The sequence below is a fragment of the Taeniopygia guttata genome, chromosome 30 (genome assembly GCF_048771995.1).
Source record: "Taeniopygia guttata chromosome 30, bTaeGut7.mat, whole genome shotgun sequence".
Lineage (NCBI taxonomy): Eukaryota > Metazoa > Chordata > Aves > Passeriformes > Estrildidae > Taeniopygia > Taeniopygia guttata.
In genome coordinates this window covers 5,578,807-5,592,370 of record NC_133055.1, presented here as the reverse complement: position 1 = coordinate 5,592,370, position 13,564 = coordinate 5,578,807, and the positions used below count along the sequence as shown (strand labels likewise).

Genomic DNA, 13,564 nt, shown 5'->3' with positions numbered 1-13,564 from the left:
TGGGAATTCTTCACCTAGTGCAGGGTGGAGATAAGGGATGCACAGTTAAAGCAGTCTGTGGCCAGAATCCTGTCTCTGGTGCAATCTCTCCCCCAGGAAGCTGGGCTGGCACAGAGCCTGCCTTGGCACTTTGCTGTTGCCACCATCCAAGCAGGACATCGGCTCCTGCCTAAGGAGTGCAGAGCAGCACCACTGGTGGCCAAGTGGCGTGGCCCGTGCCAAGTGGCCCCGAGGCCAGAAACAGCCGCCAGCACAGCTGAGCACGGGGGACCCCTCAGCCTCGGCTCCAGGTCTCTGCAGCCCCGGAGATTTGCACTTCCCGCCTGCAGCAGGAGGATGGGAGGCCCCCACTGAGCTGCACTGAAGGCAGCGCAGCAGCAGCCAGGGCTCCACAGCGGGGCAAGGCCCTGGGCCTGCCCACACATCCTCTGCTGAAATCCTCGGCCTGGCCACCCTCCTTTGGCAGCTCCAGCACCGGGGACAGCCCTTGCTGCCACTGCTGCAGCTTCAGCGCTCTCTGGGCTGCCCTGCCACAGCTGCTGGGCAAGAGCACGGGACAATTCCACTCTGGCTCTCACTTACACTCACACACTGCCCTGCCTGCCATGGCATTGATGGAAAATACACCAGCTCATAGACTTTAACATTGTTAACCTTTCATTTCTCTACTCAGGCTTGCTTTGTCTTGGCCTTGGGGGAAGAAATGTTAAAGGTTTTGTTAAGGGATGTTACACCACTCAATGGAGATGAGTTTAACATCTCAACACAATGGGAATGGCCCAAAAGATACCCACAAAGAAAACACCCAGCAGCAAAACATCAACCCCAGCAGCAAACAGCAACCAACACCTACCCCAGACACTGCCAGGGCTGCAGACACCTGGTCTGCAAAAGGCTGAGAAGGAAATCAGCACTTCCCACCTCATTAACAGCTAAAGCAAAGAAATCTGCACAAATTGAAACTACCGAACATTAAACCAATGCATTTAGATCGCTTTAGACTGTATTAAGTTAGGGAAAAATCGAGTAAAACCCACGTGTCATGGAACGATTTTCTCTGCACACCTGGGCTATGTGGAGATGGAATGATTTCTGTTGCACATCCTGGCCAGAATCAAGAAATGCCTTTACTCTAACACTAAACATATTGGTGGAGTTTTTCTTTTTCCTGCACCTTCAGTGCAAAGTATATAGCATGAGAATATTTTTTTAAATAATCCTACCTCTATGTCGCTGGTTAGGTTTGGTCAGGGATGTGAGAATGGGTTTTTACTCTGAGAAGAATGAGAAAAAAATTAATGGCCTTGAAACATTTTTGTGTGTTTTTGTTTCACTTTTAGCGATGCCAAAATTTTGGTCAGGGTTTTTTGACATTCACCTTTCGGCTGCATTTTGCAAAACTAGAAGAGATTTAAAGGTGCCCTTTTAACTCATAAACATTAAACAGAGGATTTGAAGGGGGAAAAAAAAGCAGCAGGTTGTAGGGGGACACATTTGAGGCTGCTGAAGGCTGCTCTGGAAGAGAAGCTGCATTCCAGGCACCCAGGAGAGGAGCTTTAGAAATGCAAATTAACACTGATGGGGCAGAGCGGGGACAAGGTACCTGGCTCTTCTTGCCTGGGGCAGGAATTGGCTGATTCCCTCTGCCCCTCACCCCAAGCTCTGCCTGCTTGCACAGATGGAATCTGCACGGCTGAAGGCGGAGCCCATGGTGAGGATCTGACTCTGAAACAGAAATGGCTGAGGCTGCAAAGGGAAACAGCAAATGGAGAATGTTGTGAAAACTTCACTAAAATAAGAAGTGGGGGGGGGTAATCCCTCTGCCCACTCCAACATCTGCTGCCACTGTCTGTGCTGTACAGGGTGTATCAGAGCACTGGGGCTTTTGCTAGAACAAGTCCAGAGAAATTAGTTGGAATTCAAGTATTTGATGATGTATTTAGAAAAATGCAGTCATTGATGCAGCCCCAGCTTGAGGGAACACCCAAAAATAGGAAAAAGATGAAGGGCCACCAGAAAAAATCCTATAACACCATGGACCAGCCCCTGGCAACCCAAACCAATTCATACCAGGAGGCAGAGAACCCATTTATCATTTCAATGGCATCATTAGATTAAAAGCTGTCCTCAAAAGAAGAAGCACCCAGACAGCTCCAGCTCCTGACCTTCCTGCCGACCAATCCACTGAAAGAGGAACACAACATTTCACCAGGGGATGGGATCAGATTATCTGTGAGCAGAAAAAAAGGGAGTTTGTGCAAAAGTAAATGGCTCCAACTGCTGTTGGCAAGGACCTGACAAGGGAAAAGTGCTGAAAAAGATAACAAACGAAAAAGGAGAGCAGTTTATGTATTGGTCCAAACAGGGAAAGGATGGGAATGCGACACACATTCGTGGCTCCCGGGCAGACCAGGGGTTAAACGAATGCTGCTTCTCTTCTGTGCTGCAGCAATTCTCATCTTTTTACCATGCTCCACACCTTGGCAGTGCAGCTCATCCAGCAGCTGAGCCAGGGAATGCAGGCGGCAGCCAGGCTTCCTGATCCACAAAGGGCTACAAAAGGAAAGGGAATGAGGGCACCGAGAATAATCCCAAAACCAAACAGGACCCGAGAAGAACAAAACAGAGTCAAGGAGTGAATCTGCCTGGTGATAGGGCCAGGCACTTGTAGATAAGGAAGTAAAGGGGGAAACCATCAGTTCAAATAAATTTCACAAATTGAGCCACACAATTTCTCAAAGTCCCGCTAAATTCCCGAATTTCCAGGAGAACAAAGGCTTAACAGAGCCATGAATATCGGCTGGTATACAAAAGGAGGGTGCATATTAACGAGGACAGGCAGCAGGCGCATCGGGAAGTCTGAACCTTCCAAGGACCTCAGCCCGTGGGCAAAGGCAGAGGGAGATGCGGCCAGGAAAATGAGGATAAAAAGGAGGCTCCGGACTACAACCATGGCAGAGAGCGCACGGCAAATGCCCCACGGCCTCTCCCCGTGCTCGGCAATAAAGTCACTTTTACAGGACTCCTCGCTATCCTCCGGCCACAGAAACCTCCGGCGTCGGGAATTTCCCCGCACGCTCCCGGCCGCGGGGCAGCCCCCTCGGTCCTACCCACAGCAGCCGGGCCGAGCCAGCGCTGCTCCGGCAGCGGCTCCTGCCCAGGCCCCGGCGGGAAGGAGACCGCGGGCAGCCGCTCCCGCCGCGCCCTCAGCCCGGGGCCAGCACGGGCCGGACACGGCACCACCGACCCGCCGCAGCCCCCTGCCGCCCCCTCCGCCCGCAGCCAGCCCCGAGCCCCCGCAGAACCCAGCGCGGCTCCCACCTGCGCCGGGGCCGCCTCCGAGCTCCGCCGACGCCGCCTCACCGCGCTCCGGCCGCTGCCGCCGCTCCCGGGCCCGCACAGACGCTCCCGGCGCCAATGGCGCCGCTGCCCGCCCACGGCCGCCCTCAGCCCGCCGCCGGGGCCGTGCTGCGCCCCGCTCCCACCAATCAGCGCGCCGCAACCGCGACTGACGGCACCAGCGGCCAATGGCAGCGAGCTGGGGGCGGGCTCTGCGCACGGCCCAGACTCGCCCCGCGCTCTCAGGGCCCCCCGCGCTGCGTGAGGGCAAAGCCGGAGATGAGGAACAGCCCCGGGACGGGCCCGGCCCCGAGGCGGGATTGAGCTGCCCACACAAACAAACTTCTCCGCACCTCCCGCCACGGCTTTCCCGGCCCTGCGCCTTCCGTGCCTCCGGCTCTGCGGGAAGCCCGGGAGCCTCCCTTCTCCTGCCCCTCATTAGTGCATCGGTGCTTCGCTTTGATTGCCCCCAAAAAGGGAAACCTGCCCAAAGCCCTGTGGGTGAGCGGGGGAGGGGAGAGATTTCTGGCAGAAAACTCCAAAGACTCAGAGCAGGATGAGGAGAAGTCAGTGCAGAGCCTTAAATGCAGCTTTCCCCACGCCTCCCTGCTCCCAGCTGCACCTCCTCCCCCGGCAGGGCAGGAGACAGGGAATGGGGCCGTGCTCAGCTCATCCCCCGCGGCTTCTCCCTCTGCTCAGGGACAGGAGTCGTTCCCTGCTGCACCCTGCGCTCTCTCCCAGCCGAGACTTCTCCAGGAACTTCTCCGAGCCGAGTCCATCCCCTGGGGCACAGCCCCCTCCAAGTGCTGCAGCGTGGGTCACTGTGCCACGGGCTCGGTCCTGCCAGGCCAGGCTGCTCCAGCGGGGCCCCTCTGCCCACGGGCTCACAGCCTCCTCTCAGGCATCGCCGAGCTCCAGCCTGGCTCCTCCAGGGGCTGCAGGGGGATCTCTGCATCCCCACGGACCTGCAGGGGGATCTCTGCATCCCCACGGACATGCAGGGGGATCTCTGTATCCCCATGGACCTGCAGGGGGATCTCTGCATCCCCATGGAACTGCAGGGGAATCTGTGCGGCCCCATTGTAATATAAATTATGGAATAATTCGTGATTATGTAAAATATACATGAAGTCAGTTGTGCTAGTAGAAAAAGATTCTTAAAGTTTTAAAAGACCTGAAGACCCAGCCGGGAAAGACTGGAAACCACAGATGACAGAGAAAGAAAGACCTAATTTACAATTGAAAACACGTGGCTCCCTGCAGAGATGGGCACTTTCCGGGGATACTCCACCAGACGCCCAAGGTAAAAAATGCACATATGTTAGTTTGAATAGTAGTGCTGTATTAACATTTTAATAGTACTGTAAATGTAGTTGTGTAGTTAAATTGAAGCTTTAGTAGTTAAAATAGAAACTATGTATCTGGGTTTTCTTTTAAGGAATGACATACTCGCTTTGACATAACCATCACAGAACACCTAAATCTTCCAAAGAAGAGGAATTTATGGTTTTCTTGTCAGAAGAATCTAATTTCTTCAGGCCTTGCTCAGACTCGAAGACGCCATGGGGATTAAAGGAAACAGTTGGCATATAACAGACAGAGTTTCTTGTTTTAAATAGAATGTATGCATAACCATGAAGGATATATGAATATGCAATAGTGTAGTTTTAAGGGTGATTCCTTTGTTCACAAGGTATGCTTGTTGTGGCTTAAGTGCCCCAGAGCATCTGGACATCCTTAATTCTTTGCTTTTTATTGTCTTGTAATTGTCCTAACTCTAAATTGTTATTATTCTAATTGTATTACTATTTTAATAACCATGTTCTTATTATTAAAAATTTAACAGCCAAGTGATTGGCGTTTTTCACAATTATGGTAGCAAAGGATGGTTTTTAACACCTCTCTGCCGGGGCCTTGGAGAGTCAGGGTGAGGAAGAGGGTCCTGCCCTATTTAGGCAGCCTCGCTCTGTTCCCCTGGTGTGTGACCAGACACAGGTTATGATCTATGGGCAAAAGGAGACAATAAAACAAAGAAAAGGGAAAGCATTCCCTAAAACCGCGGTAATTAGCCCCAAGACTAAAGTGTACACGAAGAACCAAGACCCAAGGACAAAGGATAGGTGAGTATTTGTTGGGATGGGGCGGATAAGGGGGGAATGAATGTGTGTGACAGAAGCTGCTGGGTATCCCAGACTTGCCAAGTGATTGCTGTAGTCTCTCATGCTGCTTTTCGTCTTTTTCATGTGAAAAATGGCCAGTAAAGAGACCAAGCGAGTGATAAAAAAGAGAGAATCCCTCCCAGAGAAACTGGGACTGGATCTTAGGAAGAAGAGGAACCCCGTGGAGTGCCGGATTGAGGGATAAGAGTGCCCAAGAGCATCCAGGATTCAAACCTGCTGGGTTGAGGGATTAACATTCCAACAGCACTCAGGGTGTAGATAAGTAATGTAGACTGTTTGAAAGTAAAAAGTATCTTCTTGTTGTATGTGAGAGTTAGTGAAAAATAAAAGTGAGTAAATGTAGATGAATGGTAGTATATGTAATGTAGATTGTTTTTTATGAGCTTTTCTTTATCTCCTTGGAGAGAGTGTTAGAGTGTTTCCTGGCAGTCGAAAAGAGAGTATTGCAGAGAAAAATTCCTCACTTGCTGTCCTCCCCCTGCCCTCAACTCTATTCATATTTTGTCCATTCCCTCTTCAAAATACAGATTTGTAAAACTCATGCTCTGTGTCCTCAGATGGCCTTCCCAAATCAAACCTTGGCTTCGTTGCAAATTGCATTGCACTAACTAGCATTGCCTTAAATTTGTTTTGGTGCAGGCAGGGTCACTTTGGAAGTAAGTTGTTGTTTACTTTGTTCCTGCAACCTTTTCAAGCTTGTGAATGGAAAAATTGTGATAGCAAAATAAGTCTTTATTTTTGCACTGTCAGCTGTGAGTGGCTGGTAGCCTTGGTGGAGGGTGCCGAGAATTACAAGCCTGCAGAACACACATAACAAAAGTAATTTACTTTGTAAGGAAGTTGAAAAAGGGGGCAGAGGTGATTGGCAGACTCACCTCTCCAGGATGTAGGATTAATGTTAGAAAGTGGACTGATATTGGAATGTGGCTGCTGAAATGTGAAGAGAGAAAAAGAAAGAGAAAGAGAGAGAAAGGGAGAGAGAGAGAGAAAGAGAGCGAAGGGGAGAGCGAAATACACCCCCAAGGTCCCCTCAGCCACAGCTATCTGTAAGTTCTCCCCCATTCCTGCTAGGCAGAGTGACAACAAGGAGGGGGGGAAGTGGGGAAGGACAGAGTTAAACCCAAGGCTGTGAACAGGACCACTAGTAGAGATAAGATCAAGGCAGAGATTGTGACTCTCACAAAGTGGTTTATTGTCTTAAGCAAGATTTCTTTTTTCTTTCTGATTGCTGTTGTTAAGAAGAGAAGGCTTTTGTTCTGAAGACTTAAAGTCTGTAAGACTAAAACAGTTAAATGTTACCCAAAAAGTAAAAGGCAAGAGATGTGATACATCTCATGTTAAAATTGGCCTGGTCTTTTTTATTTAACTAATTATAGCTCACAGGAAGAAGAATTGGTCTCTGCAGATATTAACACAGCTGGATACAAGAAGAAGAAGTGGCTGTAGAAAAAGAGTTTAGTTAAACTCAGAAAGTTTTAAAGAAAACGAATGGTAAAAGTTCATGCAGTATTGTTTTTCTTTTAACACTGTGGTATTAAGAAATCCTTTCCAGGTACCACTGAAGCAGCAATCTAAACCACGGAAAGAGGGTGAATTCATGCCAGCAAAACCAAAGGACTTGTGAAGAAACTTGAGGAATGGACTATCACATCTAAACCGGGTGATACCAAATTGACTTCCAACCAGGACTGGGTGGTAATGGTTTGGGAAGACCCAGATGATCCAAGGCAGGTACAAAGAATAACACCTCACTGAGAAATAAGGCAAAGCTTGCATCACTGGTTCTAAGCCCTGCCTGAATAAACCCTGAGACGCCTCCGACACCTCCTTGGCAGAGGAACACTGCCACTTCAAACAGGAGGATCGGGAGTGTTTTAGTCAAAGAGTTCTTATAGCCTGGCCTCAGCCTGTGGCTTGTACAGGGAAGAAGGGAAATTGCCATCAGTACTATACTGTATATTTTATGTGATTCATCCCAATACTGGACACGCTAGCTGGGTTACAAGTGAATGTTTAAATTATGACAATAATTTGCATTGTAGCTCACAAAATCTATGTTCTTGTTGCAAGAGGTATCAGTACTGAATCAATTCCCTATACAGATAGAACCCAAAATAACTGAAGTAATAACTTTGTTTTGTGGATGGATTATTAGTGCCTGTTGAGTGAGAGATACCTGAGGAACGGTGGGAAACCACAGTTAAGGAGTGTCGAAAAGGACTTGCCTAAAAAAATGAGTAAAAAGGAGTGACAAGGGAAACAGAGGGCAAGCCTGGACTGAGCACTGTGCTCACCACCGAGAAGATCACACGTACCTGCTGTGGGAAGCAACCCCACAGGCAGGGGAGGTGGGGGTATAAGCCATGCCAGACCTCTGTCATTCCTGTTTCTGTCTCTCATTTGTTGTCTTTTCCCTTCTGAGATACCAGCAAGATCGTGTCCCAAATGCTACAGAAAGTATTACACGGAAAGGAACCAAAGTTCCTTTTTGTTACACACACCCATGTCAACAGCCACAGACCCACCCAAACTGAGTACCTGCAGGCAAAATGGGGAAAAATATTGGATTACAATGAACTTAGGAAAAAGTAGTAATACTTGGGGCATGGAATGTCCAAAAGGAGAGAGATGGATTTGTTTTACATTTGATCTTAGAGATATAGTCCAAGATTCGGTAAAAAGGCAATTAGTAAACAAAAAGGTGAAACCAGCACAGCAATCTAGCTCTTTATTAACCCCAAATTATATACTGCATCGTACTATAGGACTCCAAGCAGTTATAGAGGAGATAACAAACAAAGCTGCTCAGGCACTGGAATTAATATTGAGTCAGCAAAGCCAAACTATAACTGCAGTGGATTAAAATAGGTTGGCTTTACGCTATTTATTGGCTAAAGAATGGGGTGTACAGATTGTTGAAAATAGATGGCAATGAGGGCGTCATCCTGGAAAAAACAAAGGATATCAGAAAAAAAATATTACCCTGGTATCAGTCCAAAAAAAACCAAAGTGAAAATAATGTTAAAAACTAACAGGTGGGGTAATGTATTGAGAATGGGATGGTGGAAGAAATTAGGATTCTTCCTTTTATGTGTTACAAGTGTTTTGATATTTCTTCTTTGTTTAATCCCATGTTTTATTTGATTACCAACAGAGTCCAAAGAATGCAAGAGGATAAGACATATTGCTCAAGCCAAATGATTTATAAAGGATAAGAGGAGGGATTGTGATAAATGCATATTTATGATTGGCTTTTCGCAAGTGTTACAATGAATATTATATCTGTCATGTTAGAAAGTTTATGCTGTATTAATTCTCTTACATATTTTGTTAAGTGTAGTTTTAGGTTACAACATAATATTAAAATAGAGACTATGTACGTGGGGGGAGTTTTCTTTTTAGGAATGAGATACTCCCTTCGAGGAACACCTCAGTCTTCCAAAGGAGAGGAATTTATGGCTTCTTATCAAAAGAAGCTAATTTCTTCAGGCCTTGCTCAGACTGCAAGACGCCAGGGGATTAAAGGAAACAGCTGACGTACAACAGACAGAGTTTCTTGTTTAGAATAGAATGTATGCATAACCATGAAGGATGTATGAATATGCAACAAGTGTATTGGTTTAAGGGTGATTCCTTTGTTCACAAGTCATGCTTTCCATGACTTAGTGTCCAAGAGCATCCGGACATCCGTAATTCTTTGCTTTTTATTGTCTTGTAATTGTCCTAACTCTAAACTTTATTACGCTATTATTTTTATAACCATTTTATTATTATTAAATTTTAAAATTTTAAAAACCAAGTGATTGGTGTTTTTCACACCCATGAACCTGCAGGGGGATCTCTGCAGCCCCATTGTTATATGTTATGGAATTATTCGTGATTATGTAAAATATACATTAATAAGTTGTGGTCGTACAAAAAGGTTCTTAAAGGTTTAAAAGACCACAAGCTGCAGCTGGGAAACGATTGTAAAACCACAGATTGCAGGAGAAAGAAAATCCTAGTTTACAAACGAAAATTTCGACCATACCCACCAGAGTTGCGCACAAAAATTCGGGAATTCCGCCCAGAGCTGCCCAAATCCCGGCGGGGGCGGGTCCCAGCCCCTCGCAGCCCTCACCTGCACAGGTCTTATACTGCATGCTGAGCAACACATTTGATTTGCTTTCTCTTTGCTCTGTTTTTTTTTTAAGAGCTAACACCAGTGGGTCAGAAGGAACTCTGAACCCAGTGACTCTGACATTTTGGGTGATTCTTGGAGGTGAAAAAACATATTAGCATACAAGACCTCACCTTATTTGCTTTCCTGTCTTAAAACAGCATTGGTTGCAATAAGGTGTTATAAATCCTTTAGTTTTCTGAGCTGCCCTTATTGGAGGCTTTCTGGGAACCTCTTTGCTTTGGTTAGTATTTATTGCTTATACTATTTTGTTTCTACCCAAGCCTCATGGTCTTTTTTCAGTTTTTCTCACACACAGACTTTTCAGGTCGCAGGTATGAGATGCGATCATTTACACATAAGCTTTAAGATCTCAGGTTCTGAACTGGCTTGATTAGGAGCCTTCAATTTACACTTGGGGCATGGAACAGCAATACTAGCCTTTCTCACAAACTCTGCATTGTAATAGTACTCATACAAGGTGCCAGCCTCTTAATGCACCAAAACCTCCCGGGAATTGCCTGTAGGCTATTCCGTTTATCACTTTGGCATTTTTCCTTTATTTAAACCCTCTTTTACAAAATCTCAGTCTTTTCTAGTTCTCTTCTCACACAATCTAACTAAAGCATTGTTTCTACTGACACTTATTTCATTGCCCTGCGAAAGGCTGTGCCTGTTACAGCAAAAACTGATATGCTCACAAACACAGAACCCTGTCCTTATCTCAAATTCAAGGAGAGTCAGGGCTTAAGTTGTTGTGAGGGAGGAATTCTTGGAATTCCTTTGATTTGTTTTACTACAGTTAAACATAAATCATTATAGTGTAGCTGTTCTGCATTAAATGCTACACTTGTTGCAAAAAATATCTTAAAATCTCTATAAATACAACTATATAATCTCGAGAATTAAAATACTATAATGTGGGGGAAGAATCACACAAACTCACTGGGAAACTCACTGGTGGTATCTCTTAAAGTGTCCCGTTTTCTCAACACAGCACAGCATAACAGCGCACAGTAAAACTCCAGGAATCCAAGTCCGAACCACTGGGGCAGAGGAACCCCCCAGTTCGTCTAGCCACTGTTCAAATGCTCACAAATCACCGCCTTTAAACACAGTGAACGTCCTCAGCCCCGTTTCTCCGCTTGTTTCCCTTCCCCTTGGGCACTCAGGCCCTGCCGGCTCTGAGGGACTGCCCAGCAGTGCTGCTCTGGCACCCCAGGGCCCTCTCAGTCCGTCCCTTTATCGCACACCAGCGCTCCTTGGCTGTCTCCGCAGGTGGCAAGCGAGGCAGAGCGGAGCCCCTCCAGGGAAATTCCCCGGGTGTGCCAAGGAGGTCTGTTCTACCCCCTGCCCCTGCGAGGACAGAAAATCTCCTGCCTGGCTCGCCATGATGAAACGCGGATGAAAATCAAACCCTACAATTTTAATAAAGATTTGTAGGGAATGGGTATGTTTATTTATAGCACTGTGGACGTATGTCAGGACTTATTGCCCTTTAATGGACATGCGTCCACAGCGTTATAAATAAGCATACCCATTCTCTACAAATCTTTATTAAAATTGTAGGGTTTAATTTTTCATCAGTGTTTCACTCCCCAGGAGCAGGAAAATCCCCATTCCCTGTTTCCTTGTGGCTGCAGCCTGGAACATCCACTCAGAATGATGAACTTTCTGACAGCCCTGCTGAATGACACCAGGACAAGGTTGGTGAGAAACGGAGGAAAATGTGTTTTGATAGGAAATTACAAAATTATTTCTTTCTGTCACATTAATTTTTAGTCCATTGCAGTTCTGTTTTCACAGTGCCACCTTCTCAGCTGATTGTGTTTGTGTCCTCCTTTCTCTCTGGCTCCTCTTTGCCTGCTCTGTTTCTCTCTCAGTGTTTCCCTTGAGCCAGGGCAGCTCCCACCAAAGGCCCTGCCCTGATTTCATTCCCAATCCATGAGCTGCAACAACACAGGGATGAAGTTATGAAGGCTGGCAGTGAAATGTCACTGTAGGATCCTGCTGCAGCACCCCCTGCCCCGCCAGCATCGCCCCAGCCCCGAGCCGCAGGGCAGGGGGAGGCCGAGCTCGCCCCGGCTCTATCGAGGGGTCTCCGGGAGGATTTTTCTGGAGAGCGCTCGGAGCCGGCAGATGCCGAGCCCCGGATCCCTCCGGGCTCTCCAAGAGGAGCTTTTTCGGGGGGAGCGGAGCTGTGATCGCCCCTCGGAGGGTCCCGGGGGACCACGCGGGGCTGGCCCGGTGCTGACAGGGCGGGACATTGGTTTTGGGGATCCCCGTGAGAGCCGGGGCTGCGGAACGTGGGACCCCCGGGGCGGCAGAGGGGAAGGGGCGATACCGGAGCTGGGGGACCCCCGGCAGCCGGAGATGAGGCGGGGACGGGACCCCTGAGCCTGGCAGGGCCTGTCCTGGGGTGACCTCACGATGCTCGTACCCCCCTTGGTCCGTTTGGCCCCGAAATGAGTTCTGCACCTTCAGGGCTGGTTCTGAGAGCGAAGAGGGGGAGGAAGAAGCGCGCAGTTTGTTTTCAGGAGCTGCACTCACCCCTCCACATTCCGGCTCCTGGGCTGCTGAGATGCCTTAAGGAGCTGGGACAAAGGCCAGACTGAGCCAAGAGGAATAAAGTGGATATTTATTGAAGTGCCTTCAAAGGCCACACCCCGGCAGTGCCGGAGCCACGGTCGGGGCTCTGCCCGGATGGCTCCGAGATGGAAGTAAAAGAGGGCTTGGTCATGAGTTCTCACATTTTTATATGTGTTAGTCCGTTTGCATACAGGATTTAACAGCCCAATTAATAGCTTCAAATTATGAACTTTCATCCTCCTTGCTTGCCTGCCCTATGCTTTTCCTGTTGTTTGTGCTTTGGGCCTGAAGTTTGAAGAGATTGTCCTTGACTCTCCAGCTAGAACAGGATTGTTTTGTCTTCACCACCCTGTGAAAAGATCCCAGGAACACTTAATATAAAGCTAGAAGCTGCACACCAAAACAGAACAGAAAAACTTAAACCTGAGGTATCAGTTGTCTGCCAACAGACAGCAGGACAGAGCTCTCCTTTGCTTTTAGTTAGTTTTTAGCTCGCTGAGGCAGAGAAGTTCCCTGGGCTGTGGTTTTTCTTTTTCTTTGGAGCTGTTTAAACCTGCTCTGGACTGAACACCAGAAGAGCACCGGCAGCTCACACCTGTGGGTCACCGGGCTGGGCCTGGGCCATGGAGGGACTGATCAGAGCCTGAGTGAGCCGAGCTGCAGCCCACGGAGGGACTTTCTGAGTTTGTAATCTCTTTTGGAGCAACAACAGGTTTTATTGTTTAATATTGTTAATGTTTTGTGCTGGTGAATGCTTTGCCTGTTAAATAAACAGGTTTTTTCCACTTTTCTCCAAGGAAATCTTTTCCTGAACTGGTTGGGGGAGAGACCACTTGAATCTGCTTAGCATTAGGAATTATAAACCAGTGTTGGGGGTTGGGTTTTTCCTTTCTGTTTGTTCCTTATCATTGGCTGATGTTTATCGGCTGATCCCTTATTTTGGGAGGAGCTGCTGCTCTTGGAGATGGGAGTTTCCACTGCTGCTGCCAGAGCCCAGCCCAGAGCTGCTTCTTCTGTCCTGGGATGAGCCTCTGCTCGTGAGAACAGCCACTAAACTGGGACCTTATTTACACCTGCCCCACTAAAAGAGAGACCTATCCCTGTCTGCTCTGGTGTCCAGGATCCTAAGCTGGGCTCTCCCTGCCCTGCTTGGACCCCTCACCCCCTGCCTGCCGAGACATCCTGCCAGCCCAGCTTGCTGCTTTCCAAGAGTCCTGCTGGAGGCACCTCCACAGGAAGCTTTTTTCCACCTTCCCTAGCAGACACCTATCTTGCAAACCAAGACCAATTTTGGCGC

The 13,564-nt window shown here is 48.0% G+C and overlaps 2 protein-coding genes across 2 annotated transcripts in view; one reads left to right on the top strand and one right to left on the bottom strand.

The window, feature by feature from the left end:
* Positions 1 to 13,564, top strand: part of LOC100226816 (uncharacterized) — a 1,189,242-nt gene that overhangs the window by 582,564 nt on the left and 593,114 nt on the right. The window contains 1 exon segment of the mRNA XM_072919754.1: positions 11,642 to 11,648. Within this exon segment, the coding sequence (XP_072775855.1) occupies positions 11,642 to 11,648 (7 nt within the window).
* The window catches only part of LOC121469068 (uncharacterized), a 662,903-nt gene that overhangs the window by 515,797 nt on the left and 133,542 nt on the right, over positions 1 to 13,564 (bottom strand). The window lies entirely within an intron of this gene.